Source organism: Anas acuta, chromosome 19 (genome assembly GCF_963932015.1).
Source record: "Anas acuta chromosome 19, bAnaAcu1.1, whole genome shotgun sequence".
Taxonomy (NCBI): domain Eukaryota; kingdom Metazoa; phylum Chordata; class Aves; order Anseriformes; family Anatidae; genus Anas; species Anas acuta.
In genome coordinates this window covers 4,166,550-4,184,462 of record NC_088997.1, presented here as the reverse complement: position 1 = coordinate 4,184,462, position 17,913 = coordinate 4,166,550, and the positions used below count along the sequence as shown (strand labels likewise).

The 17,913-nt window shown below is 42.4% G+C and overlaps 2 protein-coding genes across 8 annotated transcripts in view; both read left to right on the top strand.

Moving 5' to 3' along the window:
* Nucleotides 1–1,436: 1,436 nt before the first annotated feature.
* LOC137842212 (transient receptor potential cation channel subfamily V member 2-like) lies at nucleotides 1,437–13,334 on the top strand. 6 transcript variants are annotated; one of them, XM_068655966.1, is made up of 17 exons: nucleotides 1,437–1,808; nucleotides 2,465–2,577; nucleotides 3,498–3,794; nucleotides 4,459–4,592; nucleotides 4,922–5,074; nucleotides 5,793–5,933; nucleotides 6,400–6,698; nucleotides 7,144–7,320; nucleotides 7,781–7,939; nucleotides 8,068–8,163; nucleotides 8,695–8,765; nucleotides 9,473–9,638; nucleotides 10,391–10,457; nucleotides 10,556–10,863; nucleotides 11,266–11,384; nucleotides 12,129–12,223; nucleotides 12,801–13,334. In XM_068655966.1, exons 3-17 carry the CDS (start codon nucleotides 3,553–3,555, stop codon nucleotides 12,929–12,931), a joined length of 2,358 nt encoding a protein of 785 aa, XP_068512067.1. In that variant the 5' UTR covers nucleotides 1,437–1,808; nucleotides 2,465–2,577; nucleotides 3,498–3,552; the 3' UTR covers nucleotides 12,932–13,334. The 6 variants fall into 6 exon arrangements, with proteins under 6 accessions (XP_068512067.1, XP_068512069.1, XP_068512066.1 ...); XM_068655965.1 differs by lacking the exon at nucleotides 1,437–1,808 and adding an exon at nucleotides 1,816–2,195; XM_068655971.1 differs by lacking the exon at nucleotides 1,437–1,808 and adding an exon at nucleotides 1,816–2,195 and having other exon boundaries at nucleotides 12,756–13,334.
* Nucleotides 13,335–16,549: 3,215 nt separating this feature from the next.
* Nucleotides 16,550–17,913, top strand: part of ITGAE (integrin subunit alpha E) — a 32,538-nt gene continuing 31,174 nt past the window's right edge. For both annotated transcript variants that reach the window (XM_068655961.1, XM_068655962.1), the window contains exon 1: nucleotides 16,550–17,721. In XM_068655961.1, the coding sequence (XP_068512062.1) occupies nucleotides 17,688–17,721 (34 nt within the window). In that variant the 5' untranslated portion in view covers nucleotides 16,550–17,687. The remainder of the gene's footprint in view (nucleotides 17,722–17,913) is intronic.

Below are 17,913 nucleotides of genomic sequence, written 5' to 3'. Positions count from 1 at the left end.
GGAGTGTTTACCATGGTGTCCTCCCTGTGAAAGCGTGTGCGCATGTGTGCAAGCATACCAAGGTTTCTGTGTTCTCCCAGCAGCTCCATGTTTCTGTTTTGCTGCATTGACCTCTCAGCTGGCAGTGACTCCTTTCCCAGCAAGCTGCACATTCCCCTTCCTCTGTGTAAGCTATTAAAACCAGATGCGCAGAAAGAAGTCTGTTATGATGCACTTTTGTGGGCTGAGTTCGTTCCTTAGTTAGAATGGTGGGCTGACTCTCATGAAAGCTGGGGGAAAAGCCCAAGAGGATTGAAATCCATTAAGTCTGAGCCAAACTCCCAGGCCTGATTCTATGTCTGGTACCTAAGTAAATTAAGTGCAACAGGGCCACATTCCAGGAGACCCCACACCCTCCTGCAGTCCTGTCAAAAGAAAATTGCTTTGGGTTCTGTTTGGGCTTGTGGCAGCTTTGGAAGGAGAGATCCATAGCCAGAGTTCAGCATGTCATGATGTGGCACATACGTTCTCAATGGTTTTGGATCAATTGTTGACTAAGCTTTGAAACTTCCTGTGGGATGTGCCCCTGCTATCAAGCTATCGATTAAAAGAGCTCGGTACCATTCTGATAGTTAATGAGATTTTCTAGATGAGCTCTAAATCACATACGTGGCTTTGTAAACCACCAGTCCTCTACAGAGCATGGGTGAGAATCACTCCTCAGCCGTTTCGTTCTGGGGAAGGCCACAGAAGGTGCTGAATGTCATCCTGCACTGCTGCTGCTGGAAATAATGATCATATCGTTTTTTCGTCTCACTTCTGTTAAAAGTAGGACAAAAAGAGCCAAGACACTTCATGTGGTCTGAGGTTTTCTGTGCCCAGAGGTCCTGTATAGGGAGTGATAAGTGAAAGGGTGCTGTTGTGCATGCGTGGTCTCAACTACGACCAGTTGTACATCCGTTTTCCCAGAAGCAGCCTCTCCAAAACTTCCCTTCCTTTGGAGAACCAGCACATTAAGAAGTGGGCACCAGTGGCAAATTAAGTAACCAGTAGCCGAAGTGTTTAGGAAGTGGGGCTGCTTCTTGAATTCTCTTGTCCTTGTGATGAGCAGCTGATGCTTAGGCTAACGTCCTGGCTAGTTTGTCTGCCATGGTTTTTCTTTGCCTCGTAACTGTGGTGTGTGAAGCTGTGTGAGAACTGACTTCCCACAGAAACAGTTGACTTCACATGTTTCTTTGCATTCTTGCCCTGGGGCTGAGGGTCTTGTGACAAACCTCACAGCTAAACCACAGGCTCTGGAGCTGTCAGGGTCCAGTCAGCCTCCTGCCTTGAGATCTAAGCGGGCTGTTGTTGAAAGCCACAAGATGTCGCCTCTCTGTGTGTGCAGGCAGGGGTTAAGCATTATGAATTTGCAATAGCCAGGCAGCTTTCCCATATAAGAGCACCGCACTCATTGGCTCTCTCTTTTACTGAGAAATCTATCTAGTCATTTCCTGTGCAAGCCCTTCTTCACTTTGCAAAAAGCTATACAGTTGAGTAAATAATAACAGTCAGCGGTTATCTCTTCTCACAGGCAGCCTGGATTCTCTCATGGACCACCACCAACCAGAAGTTCAATGCTGCACCATCAGAAGAATGCTAATATGAGCGTGGTCTTCTCTGCAGAAGAAGAGGGCTCTCACCCATGGATGTAAATAACTTGGGGTCTGCTTTCATGCTTATTAACACTTACTTGACTTGGTTTCTACGAAGAGATTATTTAACCTCTGAAGGATCGGTTGGGATCCCCCGTCAGATCAGTTCTTGGGTGGAGCTTGCAGCAACTTGGGGTAAGTGCTGTGCTCTTCCGCTTTTGACAGCAGGGCTTTTTTTGTGCTGCACTACTCAAAATGGCTTGGTAAAGTCGCAGAAGGAAACAACTCAGCTCTTGAGTAGAGAAGTGAAAGTTGAGCTGACAGAGTGAGCTGTCTGTTTCCTAGGAAAACACAAAGTGGATGTATATATTTCAGGGTCTTTTTTTTTCAAGAACCATCTTGCTCTTGCTTTTAAACCAGACATTCTGTCTGTAAAAGACTGACAGTAAATAACTCTCTTGAGCGCTGTGGAGAAATGGAAACTGCAGCTGAGAAATGATTTGGGGGAAAGGAAGACAGAAAACCACAAGCAAACTATTATGGAAGTACAAATAACCCTCTGAAGGATTGACGAATGTACCAGTAAGTGTTTTGGGGGAGAAAATAAGACTGAAACGGGATTGTAGGGTGTATGCTTGTGTGTACAGAGGAATGTTTGTCATTAGAGTACAGACTAAACTGAATGGCTGACTTATAACAGTTCGTCATGGAATCAGCCCTTGGATTTCTTGCTGTGAGCTGCATAAAGATGTTTTGTTGCTGTTTTCTGCCTAAAGCTAACTATGCTTCCCTGCATCCTAATCTAAGCCAGAATGCTTATGCTGTGTCCGTTTACCTCTTTGCTGGTATAGGCTATGGAGTCTGGCTGTAGTCCCAGCAAGGGAGATTTCTCTTCAGAGAAAATCTGTTAACCATTTGGAGGGAGTACATGCGAATAAGACGGAGTTATTAAGCTCTGGTTCAGGTTGGTAATTGTGGATGTTTCCTTGCTGCCTCACGAACTGTGTGAACATTCTGTCATATCCTGACTGCAGATAGCTTGAGTTGGGTGTGGATCTGAGATGTATCCAGATAAATATGAGGAGACATTTCAAAAGGGTAAAAATGGAGTTCAGGCCGTATTAGACAAGACAAATGGGCTGGCTGGATGCTCTGATGAATACTGAGGTGCTCTGTACAGCAGATCTGGGTCCAGTTTTGCTCTTGTGGGTGCTGAGCTGTGTTAAGGCTCCAAATGTCCATGCAGCACCTGTGGTGTGTATACTCCTGTGCTGTGGAGCTGAAAGTTCAAACCCACACTCACAGGGATAGCCAACACCACGAAGATCTCTCACATATTGCTCCAGGTTGCAGTGTAAGAATACATGAGAGGAACATAATTTGTGCATGTTTCCCCTGTCAAAATACTGCAGTTTATTACCAGCAGAAAACATGAACAAACTTAGTACTCTGTTGCAAAGAAAGCCTACGGTTAGTCTTATCTTTTTAGCCACTTGGTGACTGGCCTGCATTGGCTGCACTGAGACAAGAACAACGATCATGGTCTCCTAAAGATCCACTCTCCTTGCCTTTTATGTAAGGAACCTGTGCTGTTGCCAACAGGTGAGGTAATCTCACAAAGGGGGTTCAGATGTTCTGCAGATGAATAGCCTGTATTTCGTGTACTGCTTTTGGACTGCTACTTCAGGGGTACCTCGTTTAAGATCTTGATCCTTTACTCAAATACTCCCAATCATGCAGAGTTTTACTGAATATCTCTCAAGAGACACATAGTCAATTGTAGGAACACTGGATGTGGAAACATGGTTTTCTGTATGTCTGTGCCACACAGTACACATTCTAGGTTTGTGAACAAATTGTGTAAATTCTCCCACTCCCTTACAGGTTTAGTCTCCCTGTGGGGAACGTCTGGTGATCTGCAAGACCATCTCTGCTAGAAATGGATAACTTCACAAATGGGCAGCCAGGCCCGGGTCAGCGGAACAGGCTGATGGGATTGCTAGAAACAGATGACAGTATCCCTGAAGATAAACCTACATCGAGTAAAAAGGATGAAAGATCAGGGCTACATGGAAAGAAAGGAGAGCCACAGCCCTTGGAGACACCTTATCAGAAGGAAAGCAGTGACTTCGCTCCTAAAGTCATGATTAATCTGAACTATCGGCCTGGACTTGTCAGCAAGTGAGTGACTGTTGGTTATTTCACAAGGGTGGGATCCCTGTTGATCTGTACTGACCCGTGCTGATATAATACATCCTGTCCCTTGCCAATAAGCTTTACCAAAGTTGAAAGTAAAAATGCCAATTCAGGAATATTATGGGCGTCCTGTGGGAGGTAATAAAAGGTAGAAGGGAACATATTAGCCTTTTCCCTCTGCACCTGGAAGGTAAGTGTATGGTGTGTGTTGTGTTTGGGGTTTATCTGAACCAAATAGCACCAAGTAAGCTAAGTTGAGTGTAAGAGCAACTTAGCATGGAGCCCTATGCAACTGAACTGTTCTTGCCGAGGAGGGATGTAAACTAGCTAGCTTATAGAGAGCTTCACACCCTGTGATGGGACTGATTCTGATCCTGTAGCTATCTTGAGCTTCTTTTTCTGTGCTCTGGATATGTTCCAGGGTTGCACATCAGACTGGATCTGGGACGAGCTCCAGCTGATGGAAACAGCAGTCACTTAAAAGCATTGTGGGAAATAACTGTCTCTATTTTTCCTTTAACTCAAAAATAAAATAGTTGTTTTTCTGTCAAACCCTTTTGCCTCCCTCCTTTCTTATACCAGCCCTCTAAAACTTGTTGCTTGTATTATGCTCTCCGGAATTTATTAACACTTTGCATTTCTCCTGCAGCCAGAAGGACCCCAATCGCTTTGACAGAGACAGGCTGTTCAGCGCAGTCTCCAGGGGCAGCCCCGAGGCACTGAACGGCTTACTTGAGTACTTGAGGAGGACCTCAAAATTTCTCACCAATTCTGAATACACAGGTAGATTCCTACTCAGTACTTCATAACCTGGGTGAGCAGAAGTAGCACTTGTTAATGTACGAGTGGGAAGCAGGGCAATTTGCTCTTGTCTTTTTACTTTCTCCAGCTTTCTGTCTATTCTTTTATTCCCTTAAAGTCCATCTGAGGTCAGAGAATTCCATTAATTAAATATTTCCTACAGCTGTACTGCAGACCGAAAATACTGAGGCCCTTAAAGTAACTATTGTGTTTGCTCCTACAGTGACAGTTAAGTCCAGAACACACTGAATCAGGTAATATAGGTGTGCGTGAAGCACGTCCATAAACTGTTTGCTTTTTCTTCCTGCTAGATGCAAAGACTGGGAAGACCTGCTTAATGAAAGCCCTGCTGAATTTAAAAAATGGAAAAAATGACACAATCCCACTGTTGCTGGAAATAGACCAAAAGACACAGAATCCCAGGCCACTCGTCAATGTGGCGTGCTCTGACTGCTATTACAGAGGTAAGGTTTTGCTGATGCCGTGTCAGATGAGTCTCCCCATCAGGCAGGTGAGGTGTGCAGGTACAACAAAAGGAAAGGGAACTGGTGTTTATGTGCACTGCCATTCCAGAGTTCTGGTGCAATTACAGTAACAGCCTGCTCACCCTTTTTTAGATCTGATTTGTGGTTCTGGTACTGTCCTTTTCAGCCTTGAATTATACACTTCATTTCTACAAGTTTGTTTTTACTCTATAAAACAAAAATGATACATGTTTAATGAACCCACAAATATGAGAGAATTTGCTTAAGAAATAGGAAAGCTTAGAATGCATTTCTAAAAGTGAAAAAGGAATACTGTATAGCTGTTAAAGAATGAGTTCTGCTTGCTAGGTTATCCTTTTAATAGCAGATATGCAACATAGTCACGTACATGTATGGTTGTCTTTATCCTCCTCTCATAGCTCTTTGGAATTTTAGTACCAGACAGGGGGAATTGTCTGGTTTTGCACTGAATTCCTGATAGTCTTGGGGCTTGTTTTCTAGCTCATTGTTCACAGTGTGCTTTTCCAATAAAGCTGTTGAAAGTTATCAGTTGTCACCCATCCCCTTCCCAGCACTAAGACTGTAGGATTGCTGTGCAGAACATAAAGCAGCTGTGGAAACAGTGTTTTACTGAAGAGTCCTTTGCCTGTTCCCTCGGGTATTGGCAATGAGTTACAGGTTTTGCTTGTTTCTGTAGGCCAGACAGCACTCCATATTGCAATAGAGAAAAGGAGCCTGGACTTAGTGAAACTTCTGGTAGAGAATGGAGCTGATGTCCATGCCAGAGCCCATGGCGAATTCTTCAGGAAGAAGAAAGAGGGAGTTTGCTTTTATTTTGGTGAGTCAGTGTGGAACACATTCCTTTGTTTTTTTTACTGCCTTATTCAATGACACTAGTTCTAGCTGGGTTTGAATTACCATCTTCACTGTCCTGTAATCAAGGAGCTCTTCTCTTATTTGAATGGCTGGACTTCACAGACCAAGGTGTCCAATGAGCACTTGACATCATTTTTGGTTTTATGTATTTAACCCCATCCAGGGGGCTTCACGCAGAGACAAATGCAAGGTTAGTGCAGTCAAATTAAGTGTCTAGAAAAATGCTCCCAAAAATAAGGAGTAACTGTTTACTGTAGAATACTTACTGAATCTAGAGACACTGGAAAATAATTTGTTCTGTGGTCCAGTGGTAAAACTGCAGGCTATATTTTCCCAGAATTGCTTTTTTTATTGCTTAAAATTTGTTTTTTTTTTTTTTTTTTTTGTCATTCCTGCTTCCCCTCTAACTACTGTCCTAATCTCTTCAGGTGAACTTCCCCTCTCCTTGGCTGCTTGTACCAACCAGCTTGATGTGGTGGAATATCTTCTAAACAACCCTCACCAAAAAGCCAGGCTCCAGGAGCAAGACACACTGGGCAATACAGTCCTGCATGCCCTGGTGATGATTGCAGATGACACTGAGGAGAACACCAAGTTTGTGAGCACAGTATACGTTGAGATCTTGAAGGCAGGTGTGAAGCTTGACCCAACATGGAAACTGGAAGAGATAGTGAATTATGACGGATTAAATCCTCTACAGCTTGCTGCCAAGACAGGCAAAGTGGAGGTAAAGATGAGTAAAGGGAATTCCTGGGGTTGCTGAGAAACAAGGGGTGACTGCAGCATACATCCTCAGCCTAGCAGTGGGGTTTGATGTAGCAGTGTCTTGTATCCAACCTGTAGTAAAGCTGCTGATAGTGGCAGTGCCACAGGAGACACAAAGGAGGCCTCCTCCTGGCTGCCCCAGTCAGTGTCCTGCTGAGCCCCGGCTGGCTGCTGCTGCTGTGTCCCAGCCAAGGTAGCCGGTCTGGTCTGAAACTGGTTCTGCTCCTGGAAGAGCTGATACAACCTGTAGTTATGTTGCCTGCTTTTAGCCAGTCTGGTGTTTGGATACAACAAAGTATACAATGCAGAAAGCAAGACATTGTTTGAAGGTGATTTGTGTATGCTTGGGTCAGTCTGTATCTTCCTCAAATACACCTTTTTCTGGTATGAGTCTGGTTTCTCTTCAGATCTTCAAACACATCATCCAAAGAGAGATCAAAGACCCAGTGTACAGGCACCTGTCACGCAAGTTCACCGAATGGACATATGGGCCCATCCACGTCTCCCTCTATGACTTGTCCTCTCTAGACAGCTTTGAGGAAAACTCTGTGCTGGAGATTCTGGCATACAGCAGTGACACACCAGTGAGTGCTTTTTACTAAAAGTTGAAGATAGCAATGTTTTTTCCTGCCCGTTTATATTATTGTTATTTAATTATGCAAATTTCAAGTTAATGTGATCTTTTATACGATCATTTCTCTGGAAAATAAATGCATGGTGAAGTATTTGCATACATTACTGTTTGTAATTTGCTTAGAATGCCTTGGATAATCTATAAAATGAGAGGTGTTTTTGATCCTTTGGTTGTCCTAAGCTGAGGTTTGTTCAAATACCATGGTGAAGCCAAGCAGAATTAATTTCCTATGGGATGGTTAATTTTTTTCAAGGCCTGATTGAATAAACTCTTAGTGATTCCATAATTGCAGCCACTGAACTCTAACTCTGAAAAAGACAATCCTCTGGTGAATTTGCATTCCTGTTGACACATAGATACATTTATTGTTGGTGGTGTTTTTCTGGTTTGATTTTTTTTTTTCTTCATAGAATCGGTACAAGATGGTGGTTTTGGAGCCACTGAACAAATTGCTCCAGCAAAAGTGGGAAACATTTGCTTCCAAGAGATTCTACTTCAGTTTTATCTCATACTTGTCATTCATGATCATATTTACAGCCATTGCCTACTATCAGCCCTTACGAGTAAAGGTAAGCCCAGTGTTCGTTTATCTAGCAAAGCCTGAATGAATGGAGATGTGTTTTAAAAGGCTTGGGGTGGTTATCACCACTACTGCTGTCCATCTTCAGTATTATTTTTTTCTTTTTTTTTCTTGCAGCCTTCATTTCCAGTGGAGTTCACAGCCGGAGGCTTCCTGTGGGTCTCTGGACTGATCATTATCTTGCTAGGAGGCATTTATCTAATTTTTGCTCAGGTATTGGCATCTCTCATCTAGTTTCACTGCATGAAAGGAAACACAAAACAAAACATTACTGACATAAAGGCAACAAATTTGGTTCTCCTGACATTAGGATGTGCGAGTGGGTGGCAGGAGAGAATCCTGCTCTGAGACACAGTATCAGTGTGATCTGGCAATGACAGGGTGGCATAAGCCAGGTTCCTGCACAAGAGGAAGAATAGGCTCACAACAGTAAATAATTAGGAGCGAGTTTTGTGATTTATGATACTAAAATGCATGCTTAGCTTTTAGTGCTATTAATGCTTTTGATAAAGCTATAGAGCTGAGTTGTTAGCCCTTGTTTATTCTTGATCTTTTATAAATTATGGCCTTGTTTTCATCTTGGAAGAGTGACTAGCTGAAATTTGGGATCTTGAAAATGAAAGCTGGAGGAGAAGCTTATGGAGCAAACCTCTCTCCTGTGCAATAGACTATGCCAGGCAGCAATCAGCCTCGAACGTGCTCTGTTGTTCTAATGAATGGCTACCATTGATTTTTCTCTCTTAGAGTCTGTACCTGCGGAGGAGACGCCAGTCCCTGAAGACTATGTGTTCTGACAGCTGTATTGAGATCTTGATGTATGTCTCTTGAGGTTTTTAGTGCAATGAAAGCACGGGTGAAATTGGTTCTCTGCTGTGTGCAGCTAAGTTGCCCTAACATTACTAGAGAGATGGTGAGCAGGAAAGATTGATTCTCTGCCACTGTCTCCTCTTTCCATCCCTACCCTGCTTGTTTTTCCTACCTGCTGCATCTTGTCATAACCCTTTGTTGTAATGGACTTTGCTGGGTAGGGTTTGTCTTTGGATTTGGTCAGAACATAGTAAAGGCCAGGTCTTCAATTATTTGACAGTTAAAAATAATTACTTGCTGAAAAAGAACTCAAGTTTTTAATCACACAACCTCTATGGCTCAGATTTTGTCAAAAGGAGATAATTTCTCATTTTCCTGAAGAGAAATGTTCAGATGCATGTGTTTGCATGTATATGTGCATGTATTCATACGTGAAAATGCTTTTGCATTTCATATTAGTTGCATTTGTTATAGCAAACAGTTAAGAGTTTCCACACAGTGAGATTAACCAGTTCATAACAAAACTGTAACAGCGTATGGGTTTGGTTATAACAGGATTTGCTTATATAAACTTTGAGTCTGATTAGCTGTGACTTTATATGCTCCACGTAGCCTGGAAAAATGTGTTTGCTTTTCCTTGCATAACAGAACAGATCTGCAAGTGGGCCTTTTTGTTGAAGTAAGTCAGTTTGTCACTCATCATATTTCTTTCCAGCTTCATCCAGGCTTTCTCCTTGCTGTTGTCAGCAGTCCTGTACGGTGCAAGCTCAGAAAACTACGTGGCAGTGATGGTGTTCTCCCTGCTTTTGGGATGGGTGAACATGCTGTATTACACTCGGGGCTTTCAGCGCACCGGGATTTACAGTGTCATGATACAGAAGGTCAGTACTTGGAAGAAACTTAGTGTGAAAAACTTTTAGGTGTGGGGAACTAATAGAAGTCCTTCAATTATGTTTATTCTCTTAGGACCATGAAAACCATAATAGAATTGATATATTGAGCCTGGAAATAAAGAAGTTGCAGAAGGAGATTAGATTGATTTCTGCAAGGAAGCGTAATGGTGGCAAACCATTAGTTTGATTATCTTTAATTATAGCAAGTTAGAGCAGCTGACACCTGTTGGTCAGAAAGCAACTCAAAACTAACAGTCAAAGTCAGCATGAGCTCCCTGGAACTGTTATGCTTGGGCTGAGAAGTGTTTTCAGATCCATATGGGAGTCTGGGATTAGAAAGGCAAGGTAGAAGTGAGGTGCCAGAGAAGGATTCTAATCACCACTTGTATGAAACCCAATGGAAATAGAAAAGAAAGAGCCATGTGCGTTGAAGTGATTTGGAAACAGTCATACTGGGGAAATGACAGAATTATTTATTAGTTTCAAAGAGCCTATTCATACAAATATAGAAACAAATATGTTATTGTAGTGCTCTCAGGTTAAGTTCTCAAAACTGTAACTTGCATGAGGAAGTACCTTAACATGCACTAGTAGTTTCTTAAACTGGATAAAGGCATTTTCTGCTTGCTTTTTGTGTTGGCATTGTTACAGGGGTTTGTTTTATGACTTGTGAGAACAGGAGATACTCTTGGTGATTTCATGTGAGATAAAGAATGGCGTTTCCTTCTGATTTATTTCAGACTATCCTGAGAGATCTGCTGCGTTTCCTCTTGGTTTATATGATCTTCCTCTTTGGCTTTGCTGCAGGTAGCAATTTAAATCAACATCATGTTATAGGCTGGGCTGCAAGAAGTAATGTTTTTCTAAGGAGGATTCTTTTTTTTTTTTTTCTATTTTTCTCATAGCTTTGGTTACCCTGATGGGGGATGCTCCTTCACTGTCTCAGAACAAGTCTGTTGCTCAGATGGAGAATGCTGGAAGCCATGCTATGTATGGGGGGCTGCTCAGCGTCTCCCTGGAGCTCTTCAAGATCACCATTGGGATGGGTGACCTGGATTTCCAGGAACATGCCAGATTCAGATACTTCGTCATGCTTCTGCTGCTGCTTTTCGTGATCCTCACTTATGTTCTTTTGCTCAACATGCTGATTGCGCTCATGAGTGAGACTGTCACTGATATTTCTGGTGATAGCAAAAGTGTCTGGAAGCTGCAGGTGAGAGACAGTGCTGCTCAGCAGTTATGTCATGGTCCCAACTCCTACTTGAGTCTCATAAAATCAGAGATGACAGCACCTTGTCCTGAACCTCTGTTGTAAAATTCTCTTTTTTATATAAATTTACACTCAGAAGATAAACCCTAACGTCATTTTTAGGTGTATTTAAAGCTCATGCTGTTTGCTTGACTACTAGCCTGTTCAGATCCACATGCATAATTAACTTGAGAGAATTGTATATTTTTTTTGGTCTGATAATGTTACGCTAAGGAACACTTTGGGATTGAGCTCCAAAGTGATTTTCCAAGTCAAAGTACTTGCTGATTCAGGAAGGTTTAATCAAAATGAGGCTCTGGGCTCTGTATGTCCTGTTTTCTCCCTGACATGGGTTTCTTCTTTCAGAGGGCTATTGCTATTCTGGAAATAGAGAAGGCCTGGTTGTGGCGCCAAGGTGGGAAGAGGAGATCTGGCTGCTTTATGTCAGTGGGCCTCAATAAGAAAGATGAGAGGTGGTGCTTCAGGTAAGCCAGATGTACCAGTACCCCTTGAACTCCAGCCTAGTAACAGATTCCCCTGAACCACCCCAGTGAACATCAGGGCTGACTTGGCAGAGAGACCCAATCACATGTTCCTGGGTGCATGGAAATTGGCTGGTGATTGCAGTGCTGGAAGTTCAAAAGCAAGTCACCAAGACGTGTGCTGCCTAACCTGCATCTGTGCAGGTGGTTCTGGTGGCAGGCTGTCTGCAACGAAGCTTTCTTCTCTGCTGCCAGTAAAGCTGTGGTGGGAGGTCTGGAGGCTGGTAGCCCCTTAGCTCAGGAGTATGCAACACGAGAGCAACACGAGGGGGCAGCACCCCTCCCCTCGCACGGGGGCTGGAAGTGCAGATGAACTTTTTTTCCACCCAGCAAAACAAGTGCTTGCACCACTTCTGTAACTTGAGGGCATTATGTGCTGTGAAACGAGTATAGAAAGTGGAATTTAAGATGCTCCTTTGTATTAAGTATATTCCCTGGGAGGAACTGGAGTACCTTAAAACAAGCAAATTACATAGACCAGCATACCACATGCAGGGGGATAGATACTGACCTCCCAGAGCTTAGACTACAGAAGATCTTTACTCAAGGAAAAGCTCCGTGGGTGCCATTGCTACAATAGGATTGTGTTGGCAGGAAGGAGCTGGGTTGGGATGCTGCAGGACAATGAGATCTGGGATGAAATGCTGTGTTTCGTGCATCAGTGTCTGTTGCATTTTGTTTCTCCAGAGTAGAGGAAATTAAATGGACAAATTGGGCAAAGGAGGTGGGAGTTCTTAAGGAGGACCCTGGAAACACCAGTGATTCAGAAATAAATCCAGAAGGTAAATCAAATCATTAAGAAAGTTCTTCAGTATCCTTTTGGCTTCTTGCTCAGTGGCTATTCTTTGCATGTTACGTCTTCAGTAATAAATTTTAGGCAGGCCAGCAAGAGCTTTTCTTCACTTTGACTCAGATCAGCAGCCAAAATGCATGTTGCTTTTTGTAAGAAAGGTAAAATGTAGGTCTGCTCATACCACAAGTGTTAAAAATCAAAGCTTTTACAACATAAGTCAGGGAACTAACACTGGCAACTTTGACAAATTCTGCCTTAGATCATTGTGTTTGCTTCCCTCCTTATACCTGGGAAGCAGCTCCCTGTGGACAGTTGTTAATTTCACTAGAAATATTTTACTCCGTGGTGGAACTTGGTCAGAATCTCTACTGGAGTTAAACACAGCCTTCTGCTCTTTCAGCAAAAGTTCTTCCTTGATGCTGGTATTCTAGGAATGGGGAGGTTACAGCACTTAATTTATCTGCTATATGTTGGATTTTCCCTAAACCTGCGCTCTTCTAAAAACTGGATTCCTTTGCCAGCTTCCTGCTGACAAAGGGCTGCTGTTTTTATGTCTCCTGATATAGAGACAAGATCAAGGAAACAGGTGACACAGAAACAACTGAGATCAGCTGTTTCAGAGGAGCAGTCACTACTGCAGCCCCAGCTATCAGCAACTGAGATGATGCCTCTAGAGGGACAAACCAGAAATCTTTAGCGTCTTCAAAGGAGTAGTCTTCCTATAGCAGCTTGAAGAATTGAAGGCATTGCCAGTATTAAAGTGCATTTCACCGAAGACTGTGGTTCAGCCTGTGGCTTTAAGTGTTTTCAAGCACTTTAATTATGAATTTCCTCTGAAGAAGCCATTTTATCTCAACCTTCTCTGCCTGACACTTTCTTATTACTATGTTTAAAGGTGCAAGAGCAAGATCATAGTGGCAGTGGGGAGTGGCCTTTGGGAGGGCAGTGCTTTGTCAGCTGCATAGAAATAATGCTGTTTGCCATAAACAAGTGAAGGATGGAGTTGACCTGCCTAAGAACAGGTTGATTTTTTCTTTTGTCACAAGAGACTGCACTGAAGTGCTTTGGAATAAAAAGTATTTTAGAGGCATAAAGAGTTACCAACGATGTAGCTGGTTTCTGTGCAAAACACTACTGGTGTGAGATGTGAGTGGACAAATACTCTAGCTTCAGTCATCAAGAGCCATACTAAATCTTTGTCTTAATACCTACTAAAAGTCTTTGTCTTAGTGTCTGCAGAGCTGGGTGTTTAGACCACATCTGATTTCCTGTTTTATGGTATGGTAATGAAAGCATTTGCACGATGTGCACATCACTTAAAAACACAGAAGTGATGTGAATCTTCTGGATCTGTAACCTCATAAGGTGAATTTCTGAAACATGTGCCCTTAAGAGATTGCTTTGTCTCTGTAGAAAACAGCAGTAGAATCCTGCACATTACTTCTGAGAGAGAGAGGGGCCAAAATGCTTCATGTGGTTAACATTTCCTGTCAGTCTTAGTGGGTTTCTTACCTTGCTGTAAATGGCTACCAGAACTTAATTGTTTCCCACCACTTCATGGTGGGAAACATCTTAAACTCTGAAGAGGAGTAAAAATAATGAAACTGTCTCACTTCCAGCCTATATTTAAAAATAATGTAGTATTTCTGTAAACTATCAGTATTACAAGTTTACTTAATGGAAAGTGTTCATCCTTGAATGTATTCTCAGAGCCTCAGCCTCTTCCAAAAAGAAATAGAAGATGTGATCAGTGTGGACTGTTAGGCGTTACCAAATTCCTTGTTACATTTCACCCAGTATTGTGATGACTTCGCTGCCATGCAAATTAACTCTTGTTTTCCATGCCTCATGCCAGTTTATGCAGCCACATCTGAAACTGTAACAGACTATGTTGCATTGGATGCATGCTTTGTAGAAGGAATGGGTAGTGATAAACCTGAAAACGCTGCAGACTACAAATGCTGGCAGCACCTTTCCTTCAGTAAGATAAACTAAGCAAGTCAAGATCTCCTGTCTATCATTTCTACTCTGAGCAAGCGAACCTGGGAGGTTTCTCTCTTGGAGACAACCATTTTAATCCTCTTGCTTACTTACACCTACATGACTGGCAGCAAAAGCATTGCTTTTACAATTTATTCCCTGTCACTTCAAACAGATTCTTCCCCTGTGCTGGGCAATTCCCTCTGCAGCTTCCCTCTGTTGGGTATCTGAATTGTAACGAACATTTCTCACTCCAGCCTCTGCTGTCTTCTTGCTTTGTAAAACCTTCAGCTGCTTTTTCCATCTATGGCTTTGTCCTAAGTGTTCCCAAGATTTGGCAAGGTGCTCATATTGCACAAAAGGATCATCTGACATGGTAATCTATTGCTGTGCATGGTGCTTTGCTGTAGTAGGGACACTTTGAGATTCTCAAGAAATGCAGAATCAGATATGCCATCTGTGCTTGGAGTCTTAATACAACAAAAGAGAAATTGGGGTTGTCGGCAGAGGCTTTGGTAGCTGTGGGCTGTGACAGCTTGCTTTCAAGATTACCTGCTTCTTCAAATTTTCCTTAGATCTGCTTCTTTTTAAATCACTTTCTTAAGCTTGCTAATATTTTGATCTGCATCAAAAAAAAATAATAAAAAAATCCTATAATTTTAGTGCTTACTGTGAAACAGGCCCTTGCTATTCCTTGTGTTTCACAGTCACGCACAGAACACCAGTCCCAGCCCTCTGAAGCTCACACGTGAAGGAAGATGAACAGTAGACAGGGACAGGCAGATGCAACAAACAACTACATCAAATTGATCAGAAGGTTTAGCAATGCCCAGACTGTTGTACAGTTATTTGTGTTCATGGAAAAAAAGATTTTTGAGGAGTTCCCTTTCTGCAGTGGGATCCTCCTATAAAGCTGAGGTGAGTCAGTACTATTGAGATCAACATCAGTAACCTCCTAGGTTTTTTGTATCCTCAATCAATGCACAAGGCTCCTCTTTGGCTTCACCATCTAAGCCACTTCCCATTTTGGTCACGTAACAAACAGGTAGGCTGTCTGGGGTTTACTGTGTGGGACGTCTGCTGTTGCTTGGAAGAGGAAGGAATGACAAGCAACTTCGTGGATTTGATGGCCCAACAGGATTCTGGGATCCACTCCTAAGAGATCATAATGTTTTGTCAAGAAACTCTTCAGTCCATTACACAAGAAATTATCAAATGGTGAAGTGTCCTTTCCCTTCTGCTTCTGGTATTTACCTACTCACCTACATGGAACCTGTCTTCAATCCATCCCTATGCTAAGTGTGAGGCTTTGCAACATTCTCATTAAAAAAAAAAAATAATATTATCAAACCTATGTGAATGAATACCTGCAGTTTCTCTCCTCTCTCCTCTATGTATGAGCCATAAAGGCACTGAAAACCAAGCTATGCCACGGAGAAAAGACACCAGCGGCTCTCATTACCTTCCCTGCAGGGTTATGGATGCTCAAATCCTCCCGTGTGATTTGGTCTAAGTTGCCTGGTACGGTTGGGAGATGAATGCAAGACTGTATTGCTTCCAAACTACTTCTCAGTCACACTTTGCCAGGTCATTGCTTCCTGTGGCCTCTCTACCAAGCTTCAAACATCTCCCACTGCACAGTGATCCATCTCACTGCTTATCTGTGTAATTTTCTTAAAACAAGCTCCATGCCCAGTTTGTATGGTTCCTAACTCCCCATAAGGCTGTTTTCCTCAGGGGTAAGGTTTCAAGCAGTTTTTCCTTGTCACTCAAATGCTGTGCATGTTTTATCGCTGTTCCTTTCCCTGTTTTTTCAAAGCATGCTCTGAGGCTGCAGCCAGTACGAGGAGGTGTATGTATCTGTCTGGCTGATTCCTTCTCTCTTCATCTCTTCGTGACCTGGCGTGCAACTGAGCATACTTTCCATTGCCTCTGTAGCTGGCTAAAGGAGCCTTTACAATGTGACAAGCAAAAGGGCTAAGACAAAGAACAGATGCTTTATATATTGTCTACATCAGCCACAAAGAGCTATTTCCAAAGCAAGGTGGCTGGCAGATTTCTCAGCTGGGCTGTTCTTGTTATTAGTAATCAGTTTTGTTCTTTGCTCTACTTAAAGAAATATCATTTGTTGCTCTGGGACTAAAATAAATAAATAAATAATAAATTAAAAAAAAAAAGACATTTTAAAGAAAACTGTTCACTTTTGCCACCTCCTGGCTGCTTCAGCAGCAAAGCATCAGAAAGGTGTGGCTGTGGCTGCCTCATGGCTGGCACCTACCTGTTATTAAAATCGGAGTGCAAGGAGTGTTTTCTTTGCTTGTTTTGGTGTAATCTTTTTCAGTTTAGTTATGTGAAATATGGAATACTAATGGCCCTTCTGGACTGCGAGGCTCTGGTGGTTGTTGCATGTGTGTTAAACACAGTGAGTCCTTAAAGGAAGGGAGTTGGAGGTAGCTAGACAAAGTACATATTGCACTATTTTCTAAGAATATTTGGAGAATTTACACTTTCTGAGCAAAGAGCACCATGTCTCTGGAATGACTTTCTTCTCTTCCCTGGTCCATCCTTTGCAAAGGATTTTCTCTGCAGTTAACTCTTCTGATTGCTTAACTTTTACTATTTCTATTTCACTAATGTGTATTTACTATTTATTACTTCACCAGTGAATAGCATTCACCATTGCACTTGCAGTAACAACCCCCTGCATACAAATACTGCTTGCTGTGCAGTACCCTGATAGCATGAACTATCTGGGATTAATTTTGGGCTAGTCTGCTCCAAACTAGGGGCAACAATACAGAGAGATGAGGGATTAATAGAAGCCAAAGAATTGTTGGTACAGGGAGTAGAAATGTGCAGGATCCCTTAACATACCCTGGGCATCCTGCCACAAGGTGTCAATATTTCTGTTAATAATAATATATTAAATAAAAAGGGAACACCAGTGCTCTGTGTGTGTGTGTGTGTGATGGGGGGAATTCAACCTCTGCATTAAAAAATTACTATGATGAGGGGCATCTGAGAGCTGATATCTTTCTTAAATTGCTGCTGTGAGCTCACTCAAGTGGATCCGTCTGCAAATTTCTATTTGATGTGGCATGTCCACGTGGCAAGCACCATAGGAGAAGGTGGACAGTACAAAAGCCCTAGAGGCTTTTCCAGATGTATCCTATCATGCTAGGTATACTAAGGGTGCTGATAGAGACAAATAGAAATGCTAAAAATTACCATGCAGTAACATAATGCTAAAAATTACCATGCAGTTTGCCTTTCTGTAGCTCTTTGCATCTGCAGTTTTATTAAAATGTCACTAGTGTACGCCTTGAAACCTCGGTTAGGCAATCTACAGTAGAGTCACTTTGTCTCAGCGAGCACAATGAGACGTGTAGACCTGGAGAATCATCAGAGGAAGAAAGCTGCTTTTGCCTGGTACCTCCACTCCTCCTCCTCACTTCATCTTAAAGCTGGGAACGATGAGGTTGTTCTTGTACCTGCTCTTCCTAATGAGTGAGTCTTATCTCTGCATTTATTTTCCATGCATTAGAAAATAAAAGTCTTAAAAAGTCTTAATTAGAAAATAAAAGTCTTAATAAGTCTTTATTAGAAAAAGAAAAATATTAGTCTGGAAACAAAGTAATTTCTGGAGACTTGGATCACTCCCTTTGTGTGAGCTAATAAAACAATTCTTACGTAGGAAGT

What these genes read in the sequence shown, in the direction of transcription:
- LOC137842212 (XM_068655968.1), top strand. Translation starts at nt 3,553, where the DNA reads ATGGATAACTTCACAAATGGGCAGCCAGGCCCGGGTCAGCGGAACAGG. An exon ending in AGCTGTATTGAGATCTTGAT is followed by an intron (nt 8,766 to 9,472) that starts GTATGTCTCTTG and finishes ATTTCTTTCCAG; the next exon opens with CTTCATCCAGGCTTTCTCCT. An exon ending in TTCAGAAATAAATCCAGAAG is followed by an intron (nt 12,224 to 12,800) that starts GTAAATCAAATC and finishes CTCCTGATATAG; the next exon opens with AGACAAGATCAAGGAAACAG.